At 45.9% G+C, this 19,523-nt stretch overlaps 1 protein-coding gene across 5 annotated transcripts in view; it reads left to right on the top strand.

Moving 5' to 3' along the window:
- The window catches only part of KCNC4 (potassium voltage-gated channel subfamily C member 4), a 62,013-nt gene that overhangs the window by 33,904 nt on the left and 8,586 nt on the right, over positions 1-19,523 (top strand). For 2 of the 5 annotated variants that reach the window (XM_083617811.1, XM_083617808.1), the window contains exon 4: positions 15,481-15,579. The exons of 1 other annotated variant lie outside the window; for it this stretch is intronic. In XM_083617811.1, the coding sequence (XP_083473937.1) occupies positions 15,481-15,579 (99 nt within the window). Of the gene's footprint in view, positions 1-14,323; positions 14,426-15,480; positions 15,580-19,266; positions 19,335-19,523 lie in introns of those variants that run through there. 2 more of the 5 variants (XM_083617817.1, XM_083617816.1) reach the window with 2 other exon arrangements.

Raw genomic sequence — 19,523 nt, 5'->3', positions numbered from 1 at the left:
GTCTTACTGTTTCAGGTTCCCTGTACCTCTCCCTCCTGTATGCCACCTGCTCCCTGAACTTTCCTGTGGCTTCCTCCTTCCTTTTCGTACTCACCCCACCCTCAAATTTCTGTTTTACCTTTCACCTATCCAAACCTTCTTTAAGTTGTCAATTGTAATTGCTCATGCAAAGACTAGAAGTCCCTGAATTCGACTAGAACATGAACATTCAGATCTCTGTTGTGACCCAAAACACTCTTGGCTATGCCACCAAGAGTTGCTCTGCAGAGGTTATGTTCCACCAGCTCCCTACATGACATTTTACTATTCTCGACAGATACCACTGCAAAGGAAACACATTTTTGCAATTTCATCACCAAAGGGTAAGATATTGGGAAACACGTTCAACTCTCTGTAAATATCTCATAGCCCAGCAAGATTGTATGTGCATTAATGACATCTCCATATAGACTTAGGAGCTGTCATTTGAATCTTCTCCAAATCTCTCTGCCTGCCAAATTTGATTGGCAGTAGAAGGAAACTCTTTTTACTTCCTTTATACATTTACACTTACTGCCTTCTACCAGCACTTAGGAATGCTTCCGTCAAACACAGTGAAAGCTTGTGCTGAGTGGAATTCAAATGGTTTGCCTTAAATTCCTTCTTACATAGATGAGCCAACGGTGCTAGTAGGGTGGGATGTTAACAAAAAGCTAGGTTGCAACATGAACCGTGGGACTAGGCAAACACAAATATCTGGGGTAGTGATATTGTGTGTGTGTGTGTGTGTGTGTGTGTGTGTGTGTGTGTGTGTTTGGTTAGATTTGGGATGGGCCTAAGCATTTGTTTGGGGGACCTGACTGTGTGTTGAAAATATTTTTATAGAGCGGGTGCTCATTACAAGATGAAACATGGTGATGATACTAAAAGGTTCTAATGTACCATGCTTAATGGCTCACTTATGATGGCCACACTGAGACAGAGAATTCCAGAGAATGCCCCATACACTGCATACTGCCTCTATATACTCAAATAAATATTTCAGCTCGGTTTATTTGCAGGTCTTACTTCCTGGAACAAGAGCCTCAAGTTCGGGTTCGATGTACCCAAACTATATGCATTCAGTGTCTAAAATATCAAGCATTCCAGTCAGGCTTTAAGGGCCAGAAGGCATTCACAATGTTCTTCAGCAGCAGCCGGTAACTACTGGGCCTGGTGGAGCAGCTAACGGGGTCCCTCGAGGCCAAGGGGTCACCAGAGGGGGCCCAAACTTTTTATGGTTTTCTCCCCACCCCTCTCCTTTGCAAAGATACTGTTACACACCACCCCAATATCCCAGCAGTGTGAGATTCCAGGGGTTCCAGGTGCTTACACAGGGTCCATGTTTCCTTTTGGAAATGAGGCACAGCAGAGACTGGGGTGCTGTTTCTTTACACATATATGCAACCTGAGCCTACGGTGGAGGGGTTCACAGTACGGACATCCCAGGAGGGTCTTGCTTCTCCCTTAGCTGCACTATTGGACTCAAACTAACCTCAGCCATGCTTCAGACTCTCTCTCCAGCTTGCTTCCTTTTACAGAATGTCACATGTACCAGACATCATGCAAAAATGCCAAATCCTAAACTTAACTTTAAAACTCTACTTACTTCAAAACTATCTTTTGTCTTCTAAACTATTTCTGAGTTGAGGCAGGCCCCCCTCCCATTTGGCTTTCTTAATGGCCCATTACCTTCCCATCGACTTTTTAATGGCTCATCTCCCAGGCGATTTACCTGTCTATTCTGGCAATTGAATATGCACTACAGCCAGGAATTACAAAGGGGTCCAGGCATTCAGCCTACCCACACAACTCAAAGCAAAATGTGGAGAGGGCTCTGTCCCTGTTGACCAGGCCTCCCATGATTCTTGTATATGTTCACTTAAGTGTGTGTATACATAAGTAGGTATTTTCTTTATGAAGATTGGGGACAGTTTTCCTTAAAAGTTCCCTCAATGCCACAAAGCCCTAGAGGACAAATGGCAACTCATTGTCTTTTGGAATAAATTTGCCCCTAGACAATATCAAAGGGGAGTATGTATAGATTTGTTAAGCAGACAAAAGTACTGATTCAACTCCCAGGGAAAGAAAGGGGACAAGCAAACTGAGCAGAAGAGGGATTAGCAGCCTTTTGAGAGTGTTCGAATTTTACAGAAATTGTTAGGAGGAGAAGGAAGGGAGGAAATAGGTGAAACCTAAAAGGTAATGGGAGCTAGCTAGCATAGGAGAGGAGATAAAAGGCCATGAGACAGACACAGAGGAAGAGAAAAGAAGAAAGCGCAGAAAGCAATGGAATGAATTCACAAACCCCAAAATAGAATCTTCACTCAGCATGCCTGGGTTTTTTGAACTTGGGAGTAGTTGCTGAATATAATGAGAACATTTTGGTAAAGAAAAGTACTTTGAAAGGGGGCTCAAAAGAGCTGATGAGACAAAGACTTTTGATCTAGGAAAACAACCCAAACCGTCATCTAACGGGATTGAATCCAAACAGATGTCAACTTTGTTTTTTATTTCCAGTCCACAGTTCAGACATATTTTTCCCCAATCAGAACTGAAAGACAGTATTTTTGTAGCCTAATCGCAAACTTGTGGCAAAGAATCAAAGAGAGAAACTGAAACCCGAGCCTAGATTGTTGCTGCCTTATGGGAGAAACATCATGCCATCAGTTTCAGTTTGGCATGGAAAGGAGAAAACTCACGGGTCGTATTCTTCAAATGCACACATGCCTGTCCAACCTCTGCTGCAAGACTTCCTATGGGAGAGAGGTCACCCAGCCTCTGGGCAATTACTTCCATTGCTGAGCTGCTGTTGCTGTGAAGATGCTTCTACTAATGTTCAACCAAAATCTGCCCTTCTGCATCATGTTCTAATCAGGGGACCACATACCAGTGGTGGACAGAGCAACACATGTAATTTTTACTTTTGTACACTAGGTTCATTGCCACACACATTTGCACAGTAGTGTCAGGTGGGGGGTGGGGCTGCACTGCCCTCCCAGCTTCCCAGCACCATGGGTTGCTGCTGCTTACCAAGAGGGATGCAGGTGGCACTGTGGTCTAAACCACCGAACCTCTTGGGCTTGCCGATCCTAAGGTCGGCATTTCGAATCCGCACTACAGGGTGAGCTCCCAGTGCTTTGCCCCAGCTCCTGCCAACCTAGCAGTTTGAAAGCATACCAGCACGAGTAGATAAATAGGTATGGCTGCGGCGGGAAGGTAAACGGTGTTTCTGTGCGCTCTGGCACTTGTCATGGTGTTCCGTGTGCCAGAAGTGGTTCAGTTATGCTGGCCACATGGCCCAGAAAAGCTGTCTGCAGACAAACTCCAGGCACAGCTGTCAACCGCCTCTTATTTGGTGGGAAAGTCCCTTATCCCAGCGCTGTGTCCCTCTGCTGTCCCTTATTGATGATGTCCCTTAAATTTCCTGGGTTTCAAAGGAAGCAGCTTCTTTCCCTCCCTCCCTGCTGGCCAGGGAGGAGGGAGACTCCAACTGTGTTGCTTGGCTGCATTGCTCACCCAATAAGGAGTCTAAGAACGACGGGGGGGTGGAGCTTGCATGCCTTGTGCCAATCAAATCGGCCGCATTGCCTGGGGACTCGCCTTTGCTCAGCGCTTCCCAGCGGAGAGGTGACGGTGGTTTTCCTTGCTGCATCCCCTTTGCCTAGTTGCTGCGCTGTGGGAACCACCGCTTGAGGCTTTGTTTGGCTGCTGGCTGGGCTTTCTGCCTTTGGCTCGGAGGGGCTCAGAAGTTGAACATACCTGTGCTTGGAAAATCCCTTATTTTGGCTGCTGGTCCCTTATTTTCGAGGCTGCTGGTCCCTTATTTTCAAATCTGTAAGTTGACAGCTATGACTCCAGGGCAGGACAGCAGGGAGCTTGGCACAGTGTGAATTCGGCGGCAGAGCCAATCTGACCCTCCAGCCACTGCGCCAAGCATCCTGCTGCCTTGCCTCGCTCCCTTGGGAAGCAGCAGCAAGCAGTTGTGTTGGGAAGCCAGGAGAGCAGCACAGATCCACGCGACCTACTGCCCTCTCCTGCAAATCACACTCTCCTCTCTATCCTCCATCCAGACAAGCAAGAGGCATTATCAGAGTTCAAAGATGCAATCCCAGCCAAGCAGAAATACCTGGGGTGCGAAGCAGAGATCTGAGCAACTGAACTCAGTTAAAGCAAGACATAACAGTGGTGGCAGTCGGTGAAGAAAAGAGCATATTTTCTTTCAGAAAACTGAAAACTGCCAAAGAGAATTTGTTCAGGTTGTCATGTTTAACCATGCTACCTCTCCAAAGGTCGCTGGTTCTCCCTTCTTTCACGTGCCCTTAAAAGGAGAAGCAGAAAGCCACAGCTTTGTTCCATACATCTTCGCTGTGCCTTGGCACAGTGAGATGGAAACTAGAAACAAGACCAGTGCCTGAACTTATTGCAACATGAAATCATGTGACATTGTCCCTGGAGGTGATGAATGGTCATGATCCAGCTGAAGTTTGCTGGGGCTAGGTCTTGCTTTCAGTAGGACAAAGTAAAGTCATGGGTGAGGATTCAATGCTGATCTTACTCTGAGGAGACCCACTGAAATTAATGAATCTGACTTTCTTTTCTGCCAGGCCTTTGGATCTGAATTATCTGTGGTCTCCTTCAGTGGGTGTTTTAACCCTGCTTTAAAAAAAATATGAATATGTTTTAGATTCTTCTTTTTATTTTATACTAGTTTAAATGCACATGTTGTTTGTTTATTGCTGTGTAATAACAACATAGTTCTATTTATTTCAATGAGTCTACTCTAAGTAACATTTAGTTGTTTAAATATGGTGGTAGAACATGAGACTGTTTAATCTCATGAGACTGTTTAATTGTGGGTTTGAGCCCCACATTAGGCAAAAGATTCCTGCATTGCAGGGGGTTGGACTAGATGACCCTCCCTGTCCCTTCCAGCTGTACAAATCTATGATTCTATGGATGTAACCCAGTGGCTTTAGTCATACCAACACTAAAAGTTAAGTTCTGTTTAATTACCTTCTGGGCTGGAAGAGCACTCTCATAAGATACCCACACCACACAGTAAAAACAGATAACAACAATAATAATTGCAGCGTTCAGTCAGAAATGCTATGGAAATATATTTATCTCAGAAATGGGATCCTCATAACAGAGGGTCCTGGTTGCGCTCGGGACCCAAGAGCTCACCTGACAGGGTTAAAATGGGGGGGGGGAGGAGCAGGAAGTCCTGGCCATTCCCCTGGGATCATGCCAGGCAGTTTTAGCCAATAGCCAATAGGTGGTGTTATCCCAGGGGCTTTAAAAACAGCAGTGTGATGCAAGTGGGGCACTTGCATTTGCACGGCTGAACACCCGCCCACCCTCCCTAGTTTAGGTAGAGTCGCTTGGCCTGGCTTTGGTTTGGGTCACCTATTTTGGAACAGGGGCTGGGTAGGATTTTTTTCCATTTGGCAGATTGGCTTTAGCCATTTGGTTTTCGCCTACCCCTTAGCAAATCGTCACAACTTGTAAGGTGGGCATTGGCTCAGCTGGATTGTGGGGAGGGGAGGTGCTGCCATCACCTGCCCCTCCAGGAACTGGATATTCTGTTAAAATCCGCTTGAGGGGCTAGGGCCATGCCAGGACCACAGGAACCCGGGGTGAGCTTAGGTTGGTCCTCATCGACCTTGCTCCCTCATTTGGTTTACCCCATTCGATGATCACCCTGAGAGGTGGAGTCAGTTATAGTGGGGAGTCAATGCCTAAGCCAATACCACTCACGTGATTGTATTTCAATAAAGCTGTGGCCAAAATTTGCCCAAAAACCTAAACTACTATAATTGTCCATGTGTATTTATTTTGTGGGTGGGTCTTGGGGCCTCAAGACGCAATCAAGAAGTACACAGTGTTCCTGGCCTAGATAGACTAGATATATTTAACTACAATGCACCTCACATATTCCTGCAAAAAAAATTTTTCCCTTCCAGTAGCACCTTAAAGACCAACTAAGTTAGTTCTTGGTATGAGCTTTCGTGTGCATGCACACTTCTTCAGATACCAGATATTCCTACAGTAAGAGCCCATTTCATTTTCCCATGAACAATGGCAAATTCTTAATCTAGTCTGCAGTTCTTTGGTGGGACACTTCTTCACGTGTTCCAGTCTGGCTGAATTGTAGCTGATTCATAGAAATTCTGAATCTCAGCAGAAGCTACAGCAAAAGCAGAGTCAGTTTAAGATGCTTACCGAAGTTCAGGAAGAGAATGAATGGTGTGTATTTTTAGCCCATGGGGTAGCTGAGTGGTATTAAAATTCAGTCTGTGCTACAGACACTTGGGTTGAATCAGTATTCCAGCATGAGTCTCGCTCTCTTCATACTAGCATTTTCAACTGAGTGTCTGAAAAGCGAGTGTTACCATGGAGACTCGGCTCCAGGGCAACAGCACTTCCTGTCAGAAAGCGGCTACACAGGTAGAAATATGGCCCAACAGAAACCTAAGCAGCTTAGAGAATGTCATACAGTCCATCTCCACAAAGCAAATGTCTTTAATAAACTCCATCTGGGAGATACAGGCTAAACAAGAATTAGGATTCTTGGTCTGAAGATCCCCTGCAGGAAAACAGGCTTCAAAAGGCATCCATTGAAGCACTGTACATTTCCCCAAATTGTATTTCTCTGTTTTTTTCATAGTTCCAAAAACCCAAAGACCTTCTTGAGAGAGAGTCAAAGACATTCCTGGAAGGAATCAGAAATGTGTAGATGAAATGAGAATAGACAAGTGGCGAGATTAGAATAAGGACAACAATTTCAATATTAGAACAGCAGAAAGTTGAATGGGTAATGTCCTACCCTGAGGCTGAACATACTTTTGCATACACCCCAGTTCTCAAAATCATGCAGTGTTTCAGGGGCATTTATAAACGTGGGTGGCGCTGTGGTCTAAACCACAGAGCCTAGGACTTGCCGATCAGAAGGTCGGCGGTTCGAATCCCCACAACGGGGTGAGCTCCCATTGCTTGGTCCCAGCTCCTGCCAACCTAGCAGTTCAAAAGCATGTCAAAGTGCAAGTAGATAAATAGGTACTGCTCCGGCGGGAAGGTAAACGGCGTTTCCATGCATTGCTCTGGTTTCGCCAGAAGCGGCTTAGTCATGCTGGCCACATGACCCGGAAAAAACTGTCTGTGACAAACACTGGCTTCCTCAGCCAGTAAAGCGAGATGAGCGCCACAACCCCCAAGTCGTTCGCAACTGGACTTAACTGCCAGGGGTCCTTTACCTTTTTTATAAACGTGCAGGTTAAGCATTAGCACTGTGAATCTGCAACAGATGCCCCCAAACCTGCTGCATCCATGTCAGATTTCATGGAGAACAACCAGCATCCTAAGATTTCCTTTCCTCAGCAAGGTCAACCCACTCCTTCGCTGCACTGAGGTCTTCACATCAGGCAGCTGGTTAGGAAGGGCATAGAATTTGAACACCCACCACCACCATTTAGCTCTCTAGGAATGCTGCCCCCCCTTGTTCTTGCAGCATAGTGGTCAGCTGTGTTCCTACAGGACTCTTCAGTAGCAGCAGATCACCCATATCTTGCTCTGGGGAAGGGTTCAGAGACTGCCTGCCCCTCTGATGCTTTGCCACAACAAATACTGTTTAAGGTTTAACTTTTAATGTTTAAACTTTGCTTGCTACTTTTAAATCTCAAAAGGATTCGCTGAGATATCTTTGAGGCTGCCTGGCCCACCTTGCTTTGCTCTGCAAGGACCCCACATTCCCGAGGGTCATTCATCAGAATGAGGCTTTGTCAGCTGGGAAACCTGGATAGCCACAGAACATCTGCACTGCCACCGCTGCTGCAGCTGCAAAGTCAAGAGGAGGAGGAGAAAGGATGAGGTCAGCACTGGGAGGGAGCAGCATGTGGGGTGGCAGCGGCTTTGCTTCAGATGGTAGAACATCTTGCGCTGGTCCTGTTTCCCATTCTCCCTTTCTCCAAACTGAGATTTCTTCACACACATAGCTTGATGACATTGCTGTCAAAGAAAGGCATGTTCCCCTCTCCAAAATGACTCCCCCCCATTTACAACTGTCTCTGGCCAATAACTTTCTCATCAGGGCTCTACCATCGCCATCGATCCCCGGCATTGAATGTGTTGGCCTAGTGTGGGGCTCCGAGGAGAGCTTGGCTGTCTGGCTGGTGTACCGGCCACCTAGCGCACCAGCAGCCACCCTGTCAGGCCTGCTGGAGGTGGTGGCCGGCTGGGCCTTGGAGTTCCCTAACCTATTGGTATTGGGGGACTTCAACATCCATGCTGATTGCACTTCCTCCTCACAGGCTCTGGACCTGGTGTCTTCCATGGCGACACTAGGGCTCTCCCAGTTTGTTTCGGCCACACACATCAAGCAGGCCACACGCTGGATTTGATCTTTGGCGTAGGTATAGATGTGATCATGGCTCCTTCGATGAAGGTGCCATGGTCTGATCACTACACTCTGAAAGCCAGGATTGATTTTCCGCCCCCACCCTGCTTAGGTGGCGAGCCAATTTGGGCTTGCCTACAGAGGCTGATGGACCCTGATAGATTCCGCCAAGCCTTGCGGGACCTTGCTCCCCCTGGTGACTCATTGACTGAGCTTGTTGAGGGCTGGAATATCCAGCTCCTGGCAGCCATTGATGAGATCGCACCTAAGCGGCCTCTGTGACCCCGCAGAAATTGGGCTCCCTGGTTGACTGAGGAGCTCCGGAAAATGAAGCGGGACCTCAGACGGCTAGAGTGAGTATGGCGGGGTACCCGTGACGGAGCCTCAAGAACATCTTATAGGGCTTTTATGAAAACCTACGAGATGGCGGTGAAGGCTGCTAAGAAGTCTTACTTCTCGGCCTCCATTGCATCCGCTAGCTCTCGCCCGGCGCAATTATTTAGTATAATTAGGTCTTTAACGTCCCTTGTAGGACAGCCAAATTTAAATAACAATTTGGTACACAGTTGTGAGGCATTTGCGAGCTTTTTTGCAGAGAAGGTCTTGTTGCTCCGCCATGACCTCCCTGCCAATTTGGATACAATAAAGGAACTGGAGGCCCCTCGACTGTCCTCGGGTCCAGTATTGGACCACTTCGACCGGATATCCCCAGCCGATGTGGACAGACTCCTCCGAGCTGGAAAGCCCACCACCTGTCCTCTCAACCCGTGCCCGTCTTGGCTGATTAGAGCGTGTCCAGACGAAGTGCGGGCCCTCCTGGGGGATATCATCAATTTGTCCCTTGGCACGGGGACATTCCCAGGGGAACTGAAGGAGGCAGTGGTGCGCCCGCTCTTAAAGAAAACATCATTAGATCCTTTAGATCTATCCAATTACCGCCCGGTTTTGAATCTTCCGTTCCTGGGTAAGGTGATTGAGAGAGCGGTTGCTGAACAGCTTGGTGGGTTTCTGGATGAAACATCAGCTCTGGATCCATTCCAGTCCGGCTTCCGCGCTGGTCATGGGACCGAGACGGCTCTGGTTGCCCTAGCAGATGATCTTTGTAGACAGCTGGATCGAGGCGGGTTGGGGTTGCTGATTCTTCTAGATCTGTCAGCAGCTTTCGACATGGTCGATCACGAACTCCTGGACCACCGCCTTGCCGATGTGGGGATCCAGGGCACAGTCCTTCAATGGCTGCGCTCGTTTCTCTCTGGTCGGGGACAGAGGGTGGCGCTTGGGGGGGAATTGTCATCGCGCCACTCCTTGGTGTGTGGAGTACCTCAGGGTGCGATACTCTCCCCGATGCTTTTCAACATCTTTATGCGCCCCCTCGCCCAGCTTGTCCGGAGTTTTGGGCTGGGTTGCCATCAGTATGCTGATGACACCCAACTCTATTTGTTGATGGATGGCCATCCTGACTCGGCCCCAGACACACTGACCAGATGTTTGGAAGCTGTGGCTGGATGGTTACGTGGGAGCCGGTTGAAGCTAAATCCTTCGAAGACAGAGGTCCTGTGGCTGGGACGGGACGATATGGGATTGGGGGGGCAACTCCCATTTCTTGCGGGGGCGCAATTAGTGCCAGCACCGCCTGTTAAGAGTTTGGGTGTAATCTTCGGCACCTCCCTTTCCATGGAGGTGCAGATTGCAGCTATAACAAAGGCGGCATTTTTCCATCTCCGCCAAGCTAAGCAGTTGGCGCCTTACCTCTCTCGCCCTGACCTAGCCACTGTGATCCATGCGACGGTCACCTCCAGACTGGATTATTGTAACTCGCTCTACGTGGGGCTGCCCTTGAGACTGACCCAGAAACTCCAGCGGCTGCAGAATGCTGCAGCGAGACTCCTTACAGGGTCTTCACTGCGAGATCACATTCACCCGGTGCTATACCAGCTGCACTGGCTCCTGGTGGAGTACAGGATCAGGTTTAAGGTGTTGGTTTTAACCTTTAAAGCCCTATACGGCCTAGGACCCTCGTACCTACGGGACCGCCTCTCCTGGTATGTCCCTCAGAGAAACTTACGGTCTTCAAATAAAAACATCTTGAAGGTCCCAGGCCACAGAGAGGTTAGGCTGGCCTCAACTAGAGCCAGGGCTTTTTCGGCTGTGGCTCCGATCTGGTGGAACACTCTGTCACAAGAGACTAGGGCCCTGAGCCCGGCTTCGGCTGGGGAGGGAGGGATATAAATAAAATTTATTATTATTATTATTATTATTATTATTATTATTATTATTATCAGCTAATCTCCACCCAACAAAGGGAAGGTACTGGCAGATTTGCCAGAACTATTAACAAGTTTAAACCACTGAGCCTCTTGGGCTTGCCGATCAGAAGGTTGGCGGTTCGAATCCGCACAATGGGGTGAGCTCCTGTTGCTCTATCCCAGCTCCTGCCTACCTAGCAGTTCAAAAGCACACCAGAGCAAGTAGATAAATAGGTACCGCTTTGACAGGAAGGTAAATGGTGTTTCCATGCGCTCTGGTTTCCATCACGGTGTTCCATTGTGCCAGAAGTGGTTTAATCATGCTGGCCACATCACCCGGAAAGTTGTCTGTGGACAAACGCCGGCTCCCTCGGCCTCAAAGCAAGATGAGCACCATAACCCCATAGTCGCCTTTGACTGGACTTAACCATCCAGGGGTCCTTTACCTTACCATTACTGGCAGCTTTGCCAGAATGATTATCAAGTCCAGTGCATGCCTCAGGCAACCTACACTGATTGGAAGCCCATTCACAGAATCACAAATCAATCAGTTGGAAGGAATGCCAAGAAGAGATCTAGCCCAAACCCAAACCCAGCATTACAATCAAGACATGTTGACTGTCACAGTAAGTCAAACTATGGCATATCCAAACCATGCAAACCTGCAGCTTCCCAAAGAAGACCTCACAGCTACTTCGTTCCTCCAGAGTCTTTTTCCCTTCCCACATCATACTGAGCTTGTCATCTGACTAGCCTAGCCTAGCCTAGAGAAAAACCTTGGCTACAGTGCATGGTTATTGAGGAGGAAGCTTAACCATGAGTCTGGCTTCAGATAACACACTAAGGCAAACATTGGCTTAGCTCAGCGTGCTGTGAGAGAGAAAAAGACCAAACCAGGCCACTCTGACAACAAATGGCCTCCATCAAAAGCATTTTCCTTTGCTTGTGAGTCACCATTGGACCTGGAAGTCCTCCTTGCCATATATTCATTATTCCTGCTGCATTCTAAATGGTATTAGCCACATTTACAGGAGTGTGAAATTGAACTGCTTATCCTCCGTTGCATGTTTAGTTATTCTTTTGCATGAGTTTCTTGCATTTCATTCTATTGATTTTTCAGAGTTTACCATACCTAAGTTGGTGCAATCCCTCCATTTTTATGCCACCTAAAGAAACATTCCACTTCAATGTATAAGTAAATCCATTTTGGCTGTTCCTAATGGCACACTACTGCTATGTGCACAAAGGGCAGCTGTTTCATATTCTAGCATACGGTTAAATACTGAAATTAAAGTGATTGGTCTATAATTTCCTATATAATAATTTCCCCCATTTCAAAACATAGGAATTATCCTTACCTTTTCCCAGACTCCCAGCACCATGTCTATCTTCAATGAAGGCTCAAAATAACTGCCAGCATTTCTGAGTCAGTTCGTTGTTTCAGCTTTTTGACTCCTAAGGTGTGATTTAAATCCATTCAAATGTGGCAAATATTCTTTGTTACCAGGAAGTGCGCTTCTTCCTCCCCTCCCCTCCCCTCCCCTCTTTATGTTAATGTTGTTGATTTGTGGCTTTACCTTTTCCCTTTTTGGGACAACAGAAGTACAATCAGCATTGAGCTTTTTAAAAAAAAAACAAACCCCCAAAACCGGTTAGCAGTTCATGTTTCCATTATATAACTGACCCCCTTATGCTTAAGGTATGTATTTAAAATCCTGCTTCTTTTTGCTTGCACCCTCCCATTTTGTTTTTTTCCCCTTTTTCATTTTATTCAAGGGTACATACAGATGTATATAGAAATTAAATAAATAAATAAAGTAAAGGAAGTAGTCATTGCACTATGGCACACAATTACCACATTGTTGGCTATGTACAGAGGCAGATTTAGGGCAGTGTGAGTGGTGCGGTCACACTGCGCGGCTGAGGAAGGCACCTTCTCAAAGCCCATTTAGCACTGGAACAGCTTCAGGGAGGAGGCGTAGGGCTCTGACAGGATTCTAGAGTCCTCCTTTCTTCTTCCCAAAGCTGAGCGAGTGCTTATCGGGCTTTGGGAAGGAGGTAGGTGGGCTCTAGGACCCTGCCCGAGCCTCATGTCTCCTTCCCAAAGCTCAGCTTTAGCTGGCACAGACAGGGTGGCATAATACCAAGGCAGTCTATACTCTGCATTAATAAAATAAAATAAAATAAAATGTTTAGCCATATTCTGCACCAATTCTGTGATCTGCATAAATTATTATTTTTTTACATAATTTTGCTTATTTGGAACAAGTTATTCTCTTTCCGGTAACCATGGAGAGAAATGAGGAGCTATGTAAGACTGCAACCCTGACCCCACTTACTTGGGACTAACCTGCATTGAATTGAAAAGGAGTTACATCTGAGTAGACATGGTTCAGATAGCACTGTAAGCCACTGAAGCCATAACTGCTGAGCATTGGAAAGTTTACTGGGTTCCTCTCTAGTTTCAGAGATTTCACTAGAGGTTGCCACAAGCCAGCTTTGCAACTATGTGGCCTAGAAACTTGTCCTTAAAAAATTAATTCTGGATTCAGTACCCAGAACCAAATTCTGTAGTTTTTTTGGCACTCGCCGTGGAATTCACCTGCCCCCTAAATGTAGTCCGAAAGATATGGACTAATATGTAATAAGTATTTGAGTGGCATGTGCCATAGCGAGGAGTAATACAGAACAAGTGATACTATAGCATGAGTGGTCAGACTTTTCAACAGTCAGAACTTTTCCAGCACAACTGTTCTTTCATTCTATAAATGATGGATCCAGAAAATCCAACCAAAGTCAGAAGAGCCAAGCCCATTCTTCCAGAATAAGAAAGAAGTAGAAAAACATCACTGAAAAAGATTGGACTTCAAAGATATAACCATGCTTATTATATGGAAATGAATAAATAAGTACACTGGAAACAAAAGGGTTTGGACGGTTTGGAGTTATTCTGTATTTTGTGCGTGAACAATTTCTCTGTTCCCTAGTTCCCTAATTCATATGTTTGCCTTGCACTAAATGTAGCCTCTCTATGTTGGAAGAGAAGGGAATACTCACCTTAGATACCCACAGTGCAAGAAAATAGAACCCAGACATTAAAGGCCTTCATTCCAATCAGAGGTGACAAGGCACACATCATTAAAAAATGTTTGAGCAACAAAATAGCTTTGAAACATTCCACATTACAAAGAACACATTTCAAGATCAGGATGGGGGTTGGGGGGGGGACTTCTGCACATTTTGAATCATACCTGCCAGCTCTTGTCAGGTCTAACATTTGTTTCCAAAGGAAAAAAGCACAATCTCAAACAACATGTGGGTATGACTTTATAAGTTAAAAGAAAGAGAAATTGGGGCAGTGGAGGTGGAGGGAGAGAGAACACAATTCTCTAAAAGATTGTTTTCATTTAATTGAAGATACCCTTTTCTGTGGTGGATGTGATACCATCGTACCAGGCATTGAAGTCCAAAGAGTATTTGTTGCTAGAAGTGAAAGGGTTTATACTAGCCTCAGAGAGATTATCCTTAGCTTTTGTTGTACAATAAATGCTTGTCCATTTATAACCCAGGTTACTGGGTAGATGGAACAATGTGGAAACGGCTGTCTCGAGGACACTGCGTATCGTATCTGGATCGAGGATCCTAATTGTGTTTTTTGTATTAGGCACAGTTCAATCTGCAGCAGCCAACACCATCTTGGCTCCATGACCTTGTCAAAGCTCTCCAACGAGGCAAGGTCAAGGCTCCTTCTTATGGCAGGCATAGGACAGCGGCCGCAAATAATTTCTGTAACTTGACGCACGTTGTATGACTGGCATATGCATGGAAATTGCTTCTTGCTAAAACCTTGAGCTCGAGCCTCATGGGAGCTGTCCCATTTCTGGAAACCATGTCATCTGAATTCATCCTTGGGGGTGCTTCATCAGAAACACAAGACATCAAACTCTTCTGAGAAAGTACAGTGGTACCTCAGGTTAAGTACTTAATTCGTTCCGGAGGTCGGTTCTTAACCTGAAACTGTTCTTAACCTGAAGCACCACTTTAGCTAATGGGGCCTCCTGCTGCTGCCCACGCCGCCGGAGCACAATTTCTGTTCTCATCCTGAAGCAAAGTTCTTAACCTGAAGCACTATTTCTGGGTTAGCGGAGTCTGTAACCTGAAGCGTATGTAACCTGAAGCGTATGTAACCTGAGTTACCACTGTAACTTCCTGGAGTGTGTGCAGGTACAGAGCTGGTACTAGAAGTGCACTTCTAATAGTACTGAGGAGATCACAACATCGGGGATGGCACAACTCAGGGCTGCCCCACACATGAGGCAAGGTGAGGCGACCGCCTCAGGCGTCAGCCTCCACTGCGGCAGCAGATCCCAGTGTCAATCTTTCTTCCCCTTGTTCCTGATGTAGGTCTTCCCTCACTCCTTCTTCCCTGGTGGGGGGGGGGGTTCCATTTTGGGCTCCACCTCAAGTGCCAAAATGTATTGGGCTGGCCTTGGCACAACTTAGCCCCATTGTGTTAATATGCTTGATGCTGTTTAATGGAGGGTGCCCCACTGAAGGAAGCTAAATGGGTGGTCTTGGGTTTGATTGAAGGTATGTTTTGTATCCCCCCCCCCGTTGTTCTTAGCATCTGAGCTTGTTTCCTGTTGCTTGAAATTCCTGTGCACGTCTTAATGTGTTTTCTGAATAAATGTGTTTCTTCCTTTTGAATCAGTGGGTGGCTTCTGGCCAGAATTATTATTATTTTTTTTTTATAAATGCTAAATGTGCATAGAAAACAGCTGAATACCCCTATAAATATCAAAAAATGTGTTTTTTTTCTAGAGTGTGCACCCTCCCTCCTGCAAAAAAATTTGAGGAGTATGCTTGTTTGTCCACACAAGATCAAAAGCCGAGGAAATGGAACAGAATATGCGTCTAGAGGTAGAGAGTTTGATGCAGAGATTGGTTTGCACAAAAGGAGCTTTGATTAAGATGGAGCTTGAGGACAAGAGCTGAAGTGAGAGGCATTATGGTGTGTTTGCCCAAACAATCATAAGAGACTTCTCAGTGAGGTTAGCACACATTTTATGAGGTATTGACTTTTGTGCTAAGAAACGGGATGGGAGTGGAATGCTAATTAGATGCAAAGTGCCCAGATGACTAAAGGTTTTTATTGGCACAAAGCATCCAAAACCCAGCTGCTTCAGACACATTGCCAGAGAGAATACTATGGCCTCTTCATCACTTCCTGCCTGAAATATCTGTGAATAACATGCATGTGTGAAAGAGCCAGAACACAGGTCATACAGTACGTTTTCGAGCACAATTCAAAGTGTTGGTGCTGACCTTTAAAGACCTAAATGGCCTTGGCCCGGTATACCTGTATACCCCCATTGTTCAGCCCGGATACTGAGGTCCTCCTCAAAGATCTTCTGGAGGTTTCCTCAGTGCGAGATGTGAGGTTACAGGGAACCAGGCAGAGGGCCTTCTTGGTGGTGGAGCCCGCCCTGTGGAACGCCCTCCCATCGGATGTCAAGGAAATAAACAACAATCTGACTTTTAGGAGACATCTGAAAGCAGCCCTGTTTAGGGAAGTTTTTAATGTTTGATGTTTTATTGTATTTTTAATATTCTGTTGGGAGCTGCCTAGAGTGGCTGGGGAAACCCAGCCAGATGGGCAGGGTATAAATAAAATATTATGATTATGATTATGATTTACATTGTGGGCAGAGCTTTTCCATGCCAGCAGTTCGTCCATTCAACTGCAAGCTATAGAGACCAGCGATCAAGTGACTTTGTGCATGTGTGAATTGACCCACCACCCTTTATCTATTACAATGCCACCCGATCTTAGCCCAAAGGCTGAGAAGTGATGATGGGCACAGCATGAATGAGGCGAGAAGGAGAAAAACCAGACTGGTGAGCCTAAGGTGGCCTGAGTCCCGTTCCTGATTCCATAATGAGAATCCTTTACATCCCTGCTGTTTTTCCACACAGCTACCAGCTTTTCTGCTCTCCCACCTGCTTAGAACATATTGCCCTGCTTCTCATCAGCACCCCATAGTGAGTAGTTAGCAGGCGTTGTTTCCACAGCTCTGGAATCTTAAAACACCATTGGATCAGAATATATACGAAATGCAAAGTTCTGTTTTCAGATTTGGATTGCTTCCCAGTGCAGTCGCAGTGGACCTGCATTTCAACTCAATTGCTGTCATTTGCAGTTCCGACAAATCGCTCTCCATACCTGCTGTTTGTACCTGTTGCCGCCTGAGACTGGGGACAGTGGGGTGTTTCAGCTTCGTCCGTCTTTATATGCTGATAAGGTTTTTTGGCTGTGTTTTCTGAGCCAAGGGGTAAAATAGGAGACAGCATATGCCTGCACTGCCCAGGGCGGGCGCGCTCCTGAGGGAGGCGGGGCGCAGAGGGTGCCCTCCCAGGCGCAGAATAGCTGCTTGGGTGCACGGAGGAGCGCACGCACCCTGCAGCCAGGGGCAGAGCGAGCCGCTGATGGCGGACATTTGGTGTGCCGCCCACCCGCGACTGCCAAATGTCACCCCCCTCAGTGAAGACACCCGGGGTGATCCGCCCCCACCGCACACCCCCTTCCTCCGCCCCTGGTGGGAGATGGTATTGTTTCTCTTCTGATGGAAAGTGTGCATGCCTACAACAAACACATTTTTAAAAGTAGTCATGTTAAACTGTAGCAGCAAGAACAGGAAAACCACTGTGATGTTTTAGAAGCTGCCTGATTTGCTTAACACAAACTCTCTCAGGCAACAAGAACTAATGGAACTGTGGAGCAATGAAGCTATGCAGGAAGGAGTGGTTGTAGTCTGGCTGATACTCAAAGTGAAAAAGCAACAATAATGACAACATTGCTTCTCCCTGTACTGGTCTCCTACCCTGCCTCTGCCAGTCAAAATCTTATATATATAGTTTTATTTATTTATTTATTTATATAGTTTTTATTACATTTTCTAAATTACATTTCAAAATATCCATTTAAACAACCTTAAATCAATGACTTCCCTTCTTCTCCTTCGGTGGTTCATTTTGCATACCATACAACCCTGCATATTTTACATGAACTAAACCATTCAATAATCCATTGTTACATCTATCAAAACTTATTTACACTGTTGAATTAATCTTAATGTTACCAGCATTTTTAAATGAACACAGTTTTTACCCATATATTCCGTAAACATTTTCCAGTCTTCTTTAAACGTGCATTCTTCTTGTTCTCTTATTCTATATGTTAAGTCTGCAAGCTGCGCGCATTCTATTAGTTTAAGTTGCCATTTGTCTTTGACTAGGACCTCACTCATTTTCCATTTTGGGGCTAACAAGACATGGGCCGCGGTAGTGGCATACATAAATAGTCTTTTTTGACACCTGGGAATTTCCCTCTGAATTATCCCCAACAAAAAGGGCTCTGGTGTTTGCTTGGTGTTTTTTTGGAAAGGTACTTTAAAACATTTTTTTCAATTCATTATATATCATTTCCCAATATTAGAATATTGCCAGTCAACATCCTCTTCTGGATGTGGTTGTTGTCCTTTAGCCCAGCAGTAGTGGTGGTGAAGTACTTCCGAGATGTTATACGGCATGCACATTAATTTACAGACGTATTGAAGAGCTCTATAGAGCAATGGGCAATGAAGGGCAATTAGCTAGGGCTGTGCCAAAAATTTATTCCCCATTTTCTTTGGCCATTCTCCATCAACTAATGGGAGAAGAAACTGAATTCAAGGGCTTATATCCAATGCAGTGCTAAGGAAGCATCCCATAAGCACAAGGATTCCCACTTGCACAATGGGACTTCCCTCCGTCTCCTCCCCCTGCCCTCCCCAACTCTGCTCCAGAGGTTTAGGGGAACACCCAAAACAGATTTAGGGAGTGAATGGGGGGGAGGGCAGGGAGGAGGAAAGGGGGGGAAGCCTCCTGGTGCAAATGGGAACCCTTGTGCTGATGGGATGCTAACGTAGAACTGCACTGGATACAAGCCAACCATTATCAAATAGGAGGGTAAATTCCAGTGGCGATCCCATTCATAGGGTGTAGGGTATTTGTTGTGCTTGCCATGCCTTTCAGGTGACCAAGTGAGCGTCATTTCTTTCTTTCCCCAAATCTTATCTCCAGTGCTCTGCATTCTGCAGCCTTGCCAGGTGCCCACACTTTCTGAAAACCCCATAACTTCTTCGGATGGGCTTTCATTTAAGCAGGGGAATCCTGGGAGGCCGTCTACCATGCTCTAGACAGCTGTTTATTTTTTAAATATATCATTTTTTTAAAGAAATCATTGTGGAACTGTTTTTAATGGTAAAAGGCTCCCCTTAGAAACAAAATCACTGAGTGCACTGAACTCAGACATGATAACCAGCCTCCAGGGCTTCCCTCACCTTCTTCAAGCTGGAGGAAGATGTTTAAACAACTCCTCCCATTGGGCTGTTTCAGATCAGGAAGTGTGGGCAGCTAGGGAGACTGCAAAGCATTGGAGAAATGTTTAATGGAAAGCAGAAGGAGGAAACACACCACTCTCAGTTACCTCACAACACAACAATAATGTAAGCTCGGTGCCAAATAGGGATAGGTGAACATGTTAATTTCAATTTCTTCTCCATCCAGTAAATAAAGAAAATGGATTGAATGTTTCCTAATATTGGAGGCGACGTTGTGATGTTGGATTGGAGGATAACTATTGTAGACTTTAATAATTTTATTTGGAGAATATTCCTTGGACTTATTGAATTGAAAGAATTGAAAGAATTAATGATCCAAGTGATCTCGTGTAGAATTAAGCACCAGAGCTAGTATCTTTCTGGTCCTAGTTCAGAAAGTGAGCTGGCTACAGCCACCCCTTTGGAGAAGGTATTTTATTTGCT

Source organism: Podarcis filfolensis (genome assembly GCF_964270895.1).
Source record: "Podarcis filfolensis genome assembly, chromosome: 6".
In the NCBI taxonomy this organism is placed as follows: domain Eukaryota; kingdom Metazoa; phylum Chordata; class Lepidosauria; order Squamata; family Lacertidae; genus Podarcis; species Podarcis filfolensis.
Note: the sequence above shows the minus strand (reverse complement) of the source record. Positions and strands in the feature narration are given on the sequence as shown.